The sequence below is a fragment of the Rhinatrema bivittatum genome, chromosome 8, assembly GCF_901001135.1.
Source record: "Rhinatrema bivittatum chromosome 8, aRhiBiv1.1, whole genome shotgun sequence".
In the NCBI taxonomy this organism is placed as follows: domain Eukaryota; kingdom Metazoa; phylum Chordata; class Amphibia; order Gymnophiona; family Rhinatrematidae; genus Rhinatrema; species Rhinatrema bivittatum.
In genome coordinates this window covers 175,211,209-175,225,448 of record NC_042622.1, presented here as the reverse complement: position 1 = coordinate 175,225,448, position 14,240 = coordinate 175,211,209, and the positions used below count along the sequence as shown (strand labels likewise).

Here is a 14,240-nt window from a genome sequence, read left to right as displayed (position 1 = left end):
TGCCTCTTTCACCTTACTATTAAACCACGCTGGCAGTAGTTTGGTTTTCCTTCAACCTTTTTTTTTTCTAATGAACGGAATACATTTTGTCTGGGTCTCAAGTATGGTAATTTTAAAAAGTATGTCTGGTAAAAATGAATCTGTATCTAAGCTAACTCAGGACCAGCACCAGAGAGCTTAAGAAGAAAGTTGTACTTATTAGGAAAAAAATTTTTGGGGTTTTTTTTCCCCCTGAGTCAGAAGTAAGGATTTCCAGAGACCACAAATTAATTAAAAAAAAAAACAACTGCATTCCTAATTAAGAGTCATGAAAAGAGAAAAAGGATAAACAATCTGAACCATCACTATACGATTAGGTTTTTCTGGGCTCCAGGCAGAGTGTATACTCTAAACACAGGACCATTCCAAGACTGCCTCTGCATAGAAGCCAGTTACAAGGAGATTTTTAAGAATTCAGGAGCACAATATTGCATCACACGCAGGCTTTGCACAGGGGATCCATCACTACCACCTCCCACATCAATTCAATATCTGTGATATCTGTCTGTGACTCTGCTGGTACAAAGACTATTTCACAGAATATTACAAACTTGCTGTTTTAAATGGTGAAGTGATGATGTAAATGGGAAAAACAGCCCCCTGCCGCCTCATTAGGTTACGGTGAAAGACGACCACCACCAATCAAATCTAATCTTCCTGCAAGTTCGCACAATGTGGTAATCCAGAGGATAACAAAAATCAAACACACTGCATCTCTTGCCAATTCTGAAGCAGACTTTTCAATGGTAAGATCTGAATACTGAGGGTTAGTAGGAAGTTAGAAGGGTACTGGAATAAATTGAACAACAATATCCAGTGGCATAGCAAGGGGAGGGCAGGGCAGGGGGATCAGGCGCTAGGCTGTAGGGGGCACCTTTGTGTTTTATTTTTTCCGTTGCATAGAAGCAGAAGGCAAAAAGAGGGGAGTTATTTGAAATGTCTGCTGTTTCTGTGACTATAAGCATTTTTATAAGGAGGATGGTGGTGAGGGTTGGGGGCAAAACAAATATATTGGTCCCTGGGTGTCAGAGACCCTTGCTATGCCACTGACAATAGCATTACAAGCATGAAGAAATCGCAAATTCTGCAACTCTCCACTTTTGATGCCATATGTTTTGCAATTTGCTGGCTTATTTAATTTTTTTCTAAAATTTTCTGTCTTTAGCAGATTCATAGTTTGCACATCAGATCAGTCTTCAGGTCATCTATCCCCACTCACCTCTGAAGCAAACTAGATACAAGGGGAGACAGAGGCCTCCAGAACTGAGTCAATTCAGTTCTAAAACCACACCAGGACTGAGAAATTTTGCAAGCAATGTACCTAAACAAAAGCCTATAATTTTCCAGAATGCTTTCTAGCATTTGCCGGCGTTCCTGCCTAGGAGAGGATTATATACTGTGCTATTATTTACTGGTTCACCACCTTGATGATTCAGCATGATATTCTCTGGCTTCAAATCCCGGTAGATGATCCCTTTCTGATGCAAATGTCCCAAAGCCATTGAGATTTCTGCTAAGTAAAAGCTGAAAGAAATGAATTTGACATTAATTTCATGATTTAACAAACAGGATTTCTTAATCACTACAAAAGTGCTACTACTGATAGTTAATGCCCCTAGTGGGAGCAGTACAGGGCCCAAGGGCAAAACTGTAGGCTTCAACTAACAGACACATTAATTACAGGACATGCCTGACCCTGGAGATCAGCAGATAGTCTGGAAGAAATGCACTTCTGAAAAATGTCCTATCCTGCTGGATATGGGGAGGGAGATGCAGATTATTGCTCTCTCAAGTTAAAGTTATTTTATGGCTTTTTAAAATTGTAATATTAAAAAAATACAAATCCTAAAAATGTTGCCAAGATATACATATCAAATAGTTGTGACAGAGACATGGACCATGTCTAGGTGATTAATGCTTTGAGTTCCAACCAAATAGTTTGAAATACATTTTACTTTAGCATTATCCATGTGCCACACAAATGTGCTGGTAAATAGTTTTAAAGCACTGGACCAGCTGTACCAGTAGCTGGGAACCCCTTACAGACACAGCGCAGAGAGACATATGGTTATATACAAAGCTTTGCATGTTTCTAGAACCATTACATCCGCTCTGCAGAGCAAGATGTGTGCGCCACAATGGACAGACTTTCCTTTGGAAATGAAAAGGGCAGGATACAGAAAATACATGAAGATGCGAAGTAGGTGCAATTCCCACTAAGCTGGATGGTGAGAACAAATCATCCAAAATCTTTAGAATACTGTTGTTATCAGAATAGACCGAAGTAAAGGATGGATCCCTCAAACAGTCCTGAGTGATCTCTCATCTAGTAACCGCTCTCTAAAGATGTCAATTCACCCCATCTTATGTAATAAGCATGACTTTGATTAAACTACAACTTTTATTTTCACCCATTTTATTCATGGTATGGTTTGCCAGTAATTATCTCTGGGAAACATCTTGTGTGGCTTTTCACTTACCAAGCTGTGTCCTCCATAAAGATTCCTTCTCTCTCCAATTGCATGAAGAGTTCTCCTCCTAGTCAGAGGAGAAGAGGAAACATTTCACACACAAGAGCCCAAAACGTCTCACTATAATACAAAAACTCATTTTTAAGATTCTTCTAGCCAATTGCATGCACTCTGTACTTCTGAATCATTTGCTAGTTGTAACTGGAGGTATTCTTTACCAGTACACATATAACACCATTGATGGGGGGAACTCTGGATAGGTATTATTTTGTGTGTTTTATTTCTTTTCTCTCACCATAAACCAAACGATGAACAAAAAAATCAAAATGCAAATAAAAACAAGAAAAGAATATAATAAAATAACAAAAAGAAAAGAAAAATGAATGTTTTAGTACTTTTGAGTGCATGTATTCTAAATAGGTTCTCAGTGTTTGGGGTTTTCAGCTGGCGATACTCTGAATAAATACCCTGTGCTTGTGCATTTAAAGCGATAGCAGCCATGGCTATGGAGAAAACTGCTAGCATGGGCATGCTTCACTGGAGTGGAGGAGTAGCCTAGTGCTAAGAGCAGTGGACTGCGAAGCAGGGCAGCCAGGGTTCAAATCCCACTGCCGCTCCTTGAGACCTTGGGCAAGTCACTTCCCTTTCCACTGCCTCAGGTACAAACATAGATCCTGATTTACTAAGGCTTTTCCTTCATTCTGCATCTGTGGGGAAAAAAAAAGCTTAATCAATCAGCCCTTGGGGACAGGGAAATGCCTAGAGTACCTGAACGTACTTGAAGTGTCTGCAAGGCAGAATATAAATTTAAAAAAAAATTGTGCCAAACTAATGGTGAATGCCTCCAACTATGGAAAAGAAGAGAATTCTCTCATAGCCCTTTCAAGGCAAATGGACATTTGCTGTTACCTCTTTCTCCTATACGAGAACAGAGACCTTAACTTTCATGAACCCAAGGTGTAGTATACCTGTTGCACCTTGCACCGATTTACAGGACCAAAAAGGTTCCACGTGCAGGTTCTGTCTATAAAGTATGTGCACTTAGGATACCACGGAGGCCTGCGCTGGCATGGACCTCTACTCAGTCTACTCAAAGCCTGGATACTACATTTTTTTATCTGATTAATTTCCAGCATCTTTTTTTTTTTTGTGCTTGTTTAAAGATCTGTCTTAAAAACCATGAGCTGATTTTCAGATCTAGACACAACTGCATTTTCCAAAAAGAGGACAATGGCCCTGAATCCTTGCTGCAGCCCATACTGACCGCTGAGATACTCCAGGATGAGGTAGAGCTTCCCACCCGTCTGAAACGCATAAATTAAATCCACGATAAAGGGATGCTTCACTTCTTCCAGGATGTTCCGTTCTGCCTTCGTGTGAGCCGTGTCTTTCGCATTCCTTACAATCATGGCCTACGAGGAATGAAACATGTCTGTAAGAAGATGGCCCGGTTCTGTAGAAAGATTGAGAATCCCACAGCACTTTATCATAACGCACCTCAGGAGCGACAAGGCAGGAAGTCTCTTAATGCAGACAATACTAAAAAGGCAAGAGATAAAGAGGGGGGAAAAAAAAAAAGTAGGAAGAGAAGAAAATGTGACAACCACAATGTAATGAAGGAACGATCATAAGAAGCGAACTGCAGTGAAGTCACACGAAGGGAAGGAGGCAGACCAGTGCATGTACAGAGCCAGGTGTCGGGAGATGTTTCTTAAAACTGTCATTCTCTTGCCAAAATGTAACTAGGGCAGAGAAAACCCCAGATAAAGTGAGGTATGAGAAGGAGAAAGTCCTGCTTCTTTTGAAACTCGATGAGAGGCAGATAAATTCTCCCAGCGGGCAGACCATCTGCCTCCCAGATCAGATCAAGCACCATCTTCACCAGAAGAAACTGGGCAGTCTAATTTAATGAAGGAACTGGAAGTGGGAAGCACAAGTAATTCTGAAAGGAAAATTGGTTCTTACCTGCTAATTTTCGTTCCTGTAGTACCATGGACCAGTCCAGACCCTGGGTTATGTCACCAATCCAACAGAGGGAGGCAGAGAAAACATTCTAATGACTCTGACCTATGCCCTGGAGCACCACCTGCAGTCAATCAGTATTGAGCAGTATCAAAGCAGAAATTTAACTACTAACATATTAACTAGCTATCTAAATAGGAGGACGAATTTCCAACTCACAAATCCTAAATGGAAGCAGAATCCCAAAAAAAAAAAAATATTGGGAATAAACAAGAAAATATTAAGAAAAATAGACAGCATGAAAGGCGGTTTAATCACCCAAACAGTGAACGAGCGGACTCTCCGAAAAGACAAATATAATACACAGACATAAAGGGTGGGCGACTGGACTGATCCATGGTACTACAGGAACGAAAATTAGCAGGTAAGAACCAATTTTCCTTTCCCTGTATGTACCTGGATCAGTCCAGACCCTGGGATGTACCAGAGCTGATTCAATTAATGTGGGACCCAGAGAGTCCCGCTCGGAGAACCCACTCTCCAAAGGCTGCCAAACTTGGAGCGTGAACATCCAAGCGGTAATGACGAGCAAAAGTATGCAACGACTTCCAAGGAGAAACTAACTGACATTCTGCCCAAGAGGTAGCCTTTTACCTAGTAGAATGAGCTCTCAACCCTTCAGGAAAGTCACGACGAGCTAGAAGATAAGCTGAACGAATTGTCTCTTTTAACCAACGAGCAATTGTAGCCTTCAAAACCTTATGACCTTTGCGAGGGCCACTCCACAAAACAAATGATCAGACAATCGAAAATTGTTTGTAACTTCAAGATAACGCAACAGAGCTTGTTGTACATCCAATTTAAGATCCCTAGAGGAAGGATCCAAACGATCTAAAGAGGGAAAAGCCGGAAGCTCTATGGACTGATTTAAATGGAAAGAAGATACTACCTTAGATAAAAAAAGATGGTACAGTCCGTAATGAAATTCCTGTATCAGAAAAGGCTTTCTGCAAGACAAGGCCTGCAACTCTGAAATTCTACGAGCTGCCTCAGTTCCCACACTGCAGCGAAAAGAGTCCGGGGCAGGAGAGCAGCTGGGCTGAGGTTTTGGGGCCGTGCAAAGTGGGAGTTAACTTTCCCCCAGCCCCCGCTCACCTGCCCTGGCCGCGTCCGGTCTCCGGTGCAGCCCCAGTCCTGTCCCCTCCTCCCGAAGCAAAAAAAAAAACCCCGAAAAAAAAGTAGCAAGAGAGCGAGGGGAGAGACGGGCAATCCTACGCTCAGGCCTGCAGTCCCTTGTTCTCTCCTCCCGAAGCAGGGCGCGAAAAGCAGCCTTGCTCCGGGAGGAAGGGGGGGGGGGGGGCAGTTTAAAGCGACGAAGCGACTTACTTTTGCAGCCCCCCCCCCCTCCGGACATCGGCGACGACGACCGGGCAATCCTAGGCTCGGGCCTGCTAGTCCATTCTCCTCTCCTCCCGAAGCAGGGCGCGAAAAGCTCCTGCCTCCAGCCGTCGCCGATGTCCGGAGGGGGGGGGGGGGGGCTGCAAAAGTAAGTCGCTTCGTCGCTTTAAACTGCCCCCCCCTCCTCCCGGAGCAAGGCTGCTTTTCGCGCCCTGCTTCGGGAGGAGAGAACAAGGGACTGCAGGCCCGAGTGTAGGATTGCCCATCTCTCCCCTCGCTCTCTTGCTACTTTTTCGGTTTGTTTTTTTTTTTGCTTTGGGAGGAGGGGACAGGACTGGGGCTGCACCGGAGACCGGACGCGGCCAGGGCAGGTGAGCGGGGGCTGGGGGAAAGTTTGCCGAGCATCGGAGAACATAACTGTCCACTTCCTAGTACCTGTCATTTCAAATGTCATTTGAAATGACATTTGAAATGACAGATACCAGCGTGGCTGTGAAGCGTTAGTCCCGCGCACCCAGGATACTGTATAGGTGCTCTATACAGTAAAATGGGTTGCGCGGGCCTAACCTTCGCCTAACGCTTCGCAGACGCGGCATGCATTTGCATGCAATTTGAAGAGAGTATCGAGCGGTAGGTGAAGAGAACTGTGCGTGCGGGGAACGAGGGTGCGCCTGGCACTGCCGCACTAACGCGGCGTAACTGTATCGACCTGTTAAGGAGTACAATTATTGAAGATAAAAAAAAAAATAGACGCGCCATTTATAAAGTATAATCTAAAAAAAAAAAAAAAAATTCTTGGTCCAAGTGGAGGGAGGCTATGTGCTTCATTAGCTGTGGTCATACAGGTGAGAGAGTCTGGACCTCTGACTGCAGACTCTCGGCCAGTCAGGATGCAGAATTCCCAGCCTGCTGTGCTTGTGGCAATGGGCCTGGATCAGTGTTAACATTTCATTCTTTAGTGTGCAACAATACAACACATCCAAAGCTGCGACTGGAGGAAGGTGTTTGCAACAGCCAAGGGTAAGAACCAAGAATACTACAAGGAAAATTATCTAGAAGAATGACAAGACTATAAGATGGAAATGTTTAAACAGGCACATGGGCACACATATTCATGTGTTTGCCAGCTCGCACCCAGAGATGCCTCCATTTTATGGCATACTTGCATATATGCGTGCATGTTATAAAATTGCCTGGCTGTGTATATATGCATGCACAATTTTATATGGATGCACATATAAGCGCGCCAATGCTGCTCCAACTGCCAAAGTGGGGAATTTTATAAGGGATGTGTGCAGACACCATTTTCCGAGTTTGTTTCCAGTTCATCAGTTAAGGGTAAGGACTTCCAAACCACCTTAATTTAATAGCCACCCTCCCCCCCCCCCCCCCCCCCGTTAGCCCCAAGCCTTAAAACTCCACTGACTTGGCATATTTATTTATTACTAACATGCCATCAATAGCAGCAGCGGGACTCGGTGCGCATTTGCGCGCGTAAATACGCACACACTTCTTGGCCTTACCCCGACACACTCGTACCCCGCCCCCTTTTTAGAATCTTTTCACTTGTGTGCGCAGCAGGAGATACGCATGTCCATGGGTGGCTTAGAAAATCCACTCGGCGCACGCCAGCCCAACGTGTGCGCATATCTCCCGGCTTTGATGAGAACAGGGCTTTTAAAATTTGCCTTTTAAAAGTTTCAAAGAAAGATTCCAAGCATTTTGCTTTCTATCGTAAACCATTCTACACCCAAATTTCTTTCTACTAAACTGTTCATGAATTTTGAACATGCTGATATCACAAGATATTATACCATAAAGCTGCTGCTCATTTCCAAGAGTACACATAGGGGAAAATGGCCAGATCTGCAAACTTGGGCACAGGAGCGCCAAATGACGACATCTTCAACCAACCAGTCACACCTCTTTATTTATTTATTTTCTCTTGATATTCCAATTTTCCTAGGAAAGGCGCAAGGCAGATTACACAGAAAGCTGTGAACTGCAGTACATGTGTCTAGTGGTGGAGTGGAAGGGACAAAAGAAGAAACTGGAAATTGCGCAATGCAAGATTGTATAGGAAGCAATACATGGTGTACACCGGTTTCACAGCATAGGGAGGATGACCCGGCACATAAAAGTAGAATACCGTTTTCAAAGTTAAGGGAGGATACCAAGCAGTAAGATGGGTGGAAATGCAGAGTTCAGGGGCAGGCTTCACCAAATAGTCAGGTTTTGATTTCTTTTTCGAAAAGAAGAGTAACAGGAAAAGAAAGGTAGATAATTCTAAACATGTCTTTCTTTCCCTCCCATACAACCCTAAGCAGATTCTTTGATTTATAGACTCACATAAAAAAAAAAAATCAAATCAGAGATTTATGTATATCAAGGGAGTGACCCCAGCCCTTATCAATCGATTAATTATTGACCATTGCAGGCCTTTGCCAAATTAACATTGAATACATCACATACATTTAAAAGGACTTTAGTTTGCAAATACCTACTCCCTTAACAAGCTAAATTAACTAAGAATGCAGCAATACTCAGTGCAAAGAGAATGAGTCCGATCTCTGGAGACTAGAATGGCAGACCTGCAAGAAGCTGAGGCAGAAGGGGTATACAGAGAAGACCATCAGGGATGTAACAGCCAAGACCAAAATCCAGTCTGGCAGCCCCAGTGCTGCCTTGGAGGAGCAAGGTCACCTGGGTGGAGAGCATCAACTTGTTGTAGCAGAAGTGATCATGTAGCTAGGACCTTTTTTCCAGGTGATGCATTATCCTTTAAACCCAGAGGATGGATCTCCAAGTGCTTGTGCCCAGGAGGGAAGGGTCAGCAGTCAATAGAAATGTAGATAGCTGGGTGGCTGGTGGATGTGAATATCACTTGGTAACTTGCCTGCCTGGTGCAAAGTTGGTGGACCTCATGCATCACTTAGATATCACCGATACGATGTGAAAACGGTTATCAGTATATTAAAAACTACAAATAAATAAATAAATACATAAATAAAGATTTTAAACAGTGCTGGGGAGATGCTGACTGTCATGGTTCATGTGGGCACTAATGATATAGGAAGGTGTGCGAAAATAGTTCTGGAAGCCAAATTTAGGCTTTTGGATAGCTGAAGTCCAGAACCTTCAAGGTAGCATTCTCTGAAATACTTCCTGTTCCATGCGCAGAACCCCAGAAGGCAAGCAAAGCTCCAGAGTCTCAATGAATGGAGGAGAAGATGGTGCAGGGAAGAGGGCTTTAATTTTATTAGGCATTGGGCAACAGTTTTGGGAAGGGGGGAGTCTATTCCAAAAGGATGGGCTCATCCTTAACTGGAGTGGATCCAGGCTGCTGGTGCTAACTTTAAAAAGGAGATAGCTTTTAAACTAGAACGGTGGTTCCCAAATCTGTCCAGGAGGATCCCCAGCTGGTCACGTTTTCAGGATATCCACAATGAATATGTATGAGAGAACATTTCCATGCTATGCTGTTTCTCTCTCTTACGTATTCATCGTGGATATTCTAAAAACCTGACCGGCTGGGGGTCCTCCAGAACAGGTTTGGGAACCTCTCAATTACAACATGGGGGAAAGCTGACAGTCATTCAGCAGTGCATGATTTGGAGGGAAGTTAGGGCATCCTGATAGAGACGTTCTAATAAAACCAAAGTAGCTCTTGTACCTATAAGTAAAGAACAGATTGAGTTGAAAGACTCCAAATTATCCCTATCAACTGCTAAGAAAGTTCTATACTTAAATAAAAGACATAACTTGAGATGTCTATAAGATAATGCCAGAAGTAAAAAAAAAAAAAAGTATATTTATTTTGAATTCTTATATACCAACATTCCTGTAAAATATACAGATCACACCGGTTTACAGTAAAACAGAACTGTCACGGGCTGGTGTTACATTAAACATTGAACCTAAGAGCATAAGAACATAAGAAACGTTTGGAGAGAAACATTAAACATCAGAGCATTAAACATTAAAACATTAGCTTGAGGGCATAAGAGCGTTAAAAACGACTGGGGAGACCAAAGGTACAATTGCAAACCAAAAGAAGCATAAAGCGGAATAACTAAAAGTTACAGTACAGAATAACTAAAGCGGAATAACTAAAGACTTCAGTACAGAATTAAGGAATATAAACCATTAGATGCGAGGCTTGGAGTCAGGGGAGTGAGGGAGGGAATAAGTGGGAAAGAAGAGAGGGAGGAAGGGCTGGGGGGGGTAGGAGATGAGGAGGGAAAGAGCAGGCGGAAGTAACTGAGGAAGAAGACATCCCGTTGAGGCCGGGAGGGCAGGGTAGAGAGAGAAAGGCTGGCACTTTATATTAGGGATTGTAAAGAATCCAACAGGATAAAGATCCTGCAGGAGACTACATGCACATTAGAATATTTATGGGCAGAAATTCCATGTGTGATGGGGAAGAGTATAGCGGTGAGGGGTATACTACCGTCCACCTGGCTGAAATTATCAGATGGATGATGAAATGCTAACAGATATTAAGGAAATTAACAAATCTGGCAGCACAGTAATAATGGGAGATTTCAATTACCCCAATACTGACTGGGCAAATGTTGCAGCAGGGCACGCTAGGAAGATAAAGTTGCTAGATTAAATAAATGACTGCTTCAAGGAGCAGCTGGTCCAGGAACTAATGAGGGAAAGCCATTTTAGACCTAATTCTTAGCAGATTTGGTGCGATACATAAGGGTAGTGTGGCCACTTGGCAACAGTGATCATAAAGCAATCAAATTTGGGTTAATGACTGGAGGAAGAACATTTTCTACTGCTCTAGCATTTAACTTTCAAAAGAGTGATAAAATGAGGAAAATAATTAGGAAAAACTATAAGGTGCAACTACAAAAGAGTTTACATCAGGCATGGATATTGGTACAAAATAAATGAAAGGGTGGAGAAAGCAAGGCAATATATAAACAGTCTAATAGAAAAGAAAAAAGGTATATAGTTGCTCTCAAAAATAAAAATATCACCAAGTGACCTGTATATATTTCATGTATACAGCTAATGAGTCTTTACCTATATACATGAACTTTGCAAATAGATTAAAATCATTCAAAAGTATATTCAGATCACTTTTATGTGGTTTTGTATTTTTGAGGACAAAGATTAGCAATATACTTTTTTCTTTTCTATTGTTTTAAAATACCATATTGGAAGCCAGAGCAGATGTATTCCATGCATTAGAAAAGGTGGAAGAAAAGTTAACTGTTAGCAGGGATAAAAGGTGAAGTGAAAGATACTATTTTAGCCAAAGTAACTTTTTTCCAATTTTTGAAAGAAGGACCCAAAGGAAAATTGGTTCTTACCTGCTAATTTTTATTCCTGAAGTACCACAGATCAGACCAGAGGCTGTGCCCGATTTACGAAAGACAGATTTAAATTGTGTTGATAGTATCTGGAGCATTCAGTATGTCTATAGTCAGCTTAAAAAGGGTTTCCAGGTTTGGTTGTTCCTTGAGGTTCATGTAAGAGTTCCAGTTCATGGATCGCCAATCCTTGGTTTGACGTTCGCCCTGGGAAAGCAGGGGATAGTTCAGTAGTGTTCACTCTAAGTTTGGCTTGGGTTCAGGTCAATATTGAGGGACTGAAGGTAGCACTCTCAGATATTTAGCAGTGCCTCAAAGTTTTTATTCTCTACCTCCATCTGCTGGTAGGGATGCAAAACCCACTTGTCTGGACTGATCCTATTCGTACCTCAGATCAGACCAGACAAGTGGGATGTATCAAAGCACTCCTACAATGGGCAGGCATGCAAAAGACTCTCTCTCAATACACTGTCGTCAAAACTCGGCTATACCAGTACCTGAACATTCAACCGGTAATGCCGAGAGAAAGTGTGCAGCGAAGATCACGTAGCCGCCCGAAAAAATTCTTGTGGCGACACCAACTGCCACTCAGCCCAAGAAGTTGCTTGCGCCCTAGTAGAACGTGCTTGCAACCCCTCTGGAACCCTTCTGCCCTTGCAAATATAAGCCAGAATAATAGTTTTCTTCAACCAAAGAGCAATAGGGACCTTCGCAGCTTATATCGCTTCTTTGGCTCAACAAACGATACAAACAGATGATCCGACCGCCAGAAACTGCTGGTGACCTTAAGATACCGCAACAGCACTGATGAACATCCAACAAATGTGGGTCCCTTGCTTCTGGCATTTCTGAAAACCAATTCGGAAAAGCAGGAAGCTGCACTGTCTGATTGAGGTGAAAGAAGAAACCACATTGGGTAGAAATGAGGATACCGTGGCACAAAGTCATACAGTCATCCTTAATTCTCAAAAATGGCTCCCACAAGAGAAAACCTGCAGCTCCAAAATCCTTCTGGCTGAGCAAATTGCCACCAGAAAAAACAAACACTTTCAGGATGAGGTCCTTTAGAGACACCTTCTGCAATGGCTCGAATGGAAGACCGCAAAGCACTCGCAGAACTAAGGTCAAACTCCATGCCAGACACACACTGTGCACTGGCAGCTGCAAATACTTGACCCTGTTCAAACATCGCACCATATCTGGATGCAACATCAAGATCTCCCTTGTAGTTTACACCGAGACACCCCAGAGCAGTTACCTGTACCCAAAGGGAATTGTAGGCTAAAGCCCTCGGACAATCCCTGTTGTAAAAAGGCCAAAATGTGTGGTATCCCTACCAGAAATGGATATAGGTCTTTCTCCAAACAGCAAGCCTCAAAGACCCTCCACACCTGAACGGCCTCTTGGCCTGAAGCAAAGTTGTAATAACCGGCTCTGAGTAACCCTTTGGCCTTAACCGTTGCTTCTCAAAAGTCAAGCTGCAAGACAAAATTGATCTGCCCAATCCAAGAAGATAGGACCTTACCTTAAGATGAGTCAGTCTGAGAGGCCCGTCTTCTGTCAGAAGAATCAGATCTGTGAACCACAGACGCTGCAACCAGTCTGGCGCCACGAGAAACACCCAATACGGATGTCTCTCGATGTGTCTCTACATGCAGCCTATTAACAACCATGGAGGAAAGACGTACAGCAGGAGCTCTGCTAGCCACGGAAGAACAAGAGCATCTAGTCCAGTGATGGCAAATTCCAGTCCTCTAGTACCACAAACAGGCCAGGTTTTCAGGATATCAACAATGATTATGCATGAGAAAGATTTGCACACCCTGCATCCGTTGTATGCAAATCTATCTCATGCATATTCATTGTGGATATCCTGAAAACCTGGCCTGTTTGTGGCACTTGAGGACTGGAGGTCACTATCACTGGTCTAGTCCCTTGGGTCAGACTTCTCTTCCGCAACTGAAAAACTGACTCACTTTGGCATTGCTCCACGACACCATCAGATCCAGCCAGAGGCTGCCATAGTGAATCCGAATCAGGTTGAAGGCCTCCATTTACTACTTCTATTCCCCCGGGTCCAACTGTTGCCTGCCGAGATAGTCTATTTGCACATTGTCCACTCCTGCCACATGTGAAGCTGCTAACCCCTCCAAATGCCGCTCCACCCAGACAAAACGTTCATGGGCCTTCCGAGCCATGGCGTGACTCTTCAAGTCACCCTGCTGATTGATATATGCCACTGTCGTTGCACTATCCAAGAAAACTCAAACCATATGCCCTGTGAACTGCCTTTGTTTCCAAACAATTGATAGACAAGGCTGCTTCCGTGGGTGACCACCGACCTTGAGACTTCAGTCCAAGAATGACTGCCCCCAACCACTGAGGCTGGCATCTGTGCTCACCGCTACCCAATCTGGAGTCTCCAGATCCACTCCATTCTCCAGATTGTGGCAAGACAGCCACAAGAGACTGGATCTGGATTCCCCCTGCAGCGGTAAAGGTCGCCGATACTCCTCTGATAACAGATTCCAATGGAATAGTACAGCCAGCTGGAGGGGGTCGAAGATGGGCAAACCCCCATGGCACCAAATCCGCCTCTGGGTTGCTTTTCCACTGCTCCACTCCTGGCCAAGAATGCCTTGTGCATCATCAAAACAAAATCCGGAGAAATATCTTGCTCTTCCGTGGGATCAGACTCATTAAGATTCCCTGCCCCCCCCCCAAAACAAATCCTCCCCCAGAGGATGCCCCACAGGGGAAAGAGGAAGAGGGGTATCCCTAGGCCCCAGTGGAGCGGAAACCCCCCCCTTTTTTTTTTTTTACGTGCCTCCAACGCAGGTCCCATGGACTTTGTCCTTCTCCGGCCTCCCACAGCATCATCAGAGGTTCCATCACTTGCCCAGGCACATTTAATGCACACGGCATTAAATTCAAAAGCATCTGGTGCAAGCCGCAGGCCCGACAGGATTTGGCATGCTGCAAGGCACGTGCCATGAGGCCTACCATGTGGCTGCCTCGTGGTGAAAGAAAAATTAGTTTTACC

The 14,240-nt window shown here is 43.8% G+C and overlaps 1 protein-coding gene across 2 annotated transcripts in view; it reads right to left on the bottom strand.

Moving 5' to 3' along the window:
• RPS6KB1 (ribosomal protein S6 kinase B1) overlaps positions 1-14,240 on the bottom strand; it is an 83,457-nt gene that overhangs the window by 40,088 nt on the left and 29,129 nt on the right. For both annotated transcript variants that reach the window (XM_029611547.1, XM_029611548.1), the window contains exons 5-7: positions 3,775-3,922; positions 2,520-2,577; positions 1,463-1,563 (exon numbers count right to left, since the gene is read on the bottom strand). In XM_029611547.1, the coding sequence (XP_029467407.1) occupies positions 1,463-1,563; positions 2,520-2,577; positions 3,775-3,922 (307 nt within the window). The remainder of the gene's footprint in view (positions 1-1,462; positions 1,564-2,519; positions 2,578-3,774; positions 3,923-14,240) is intronic.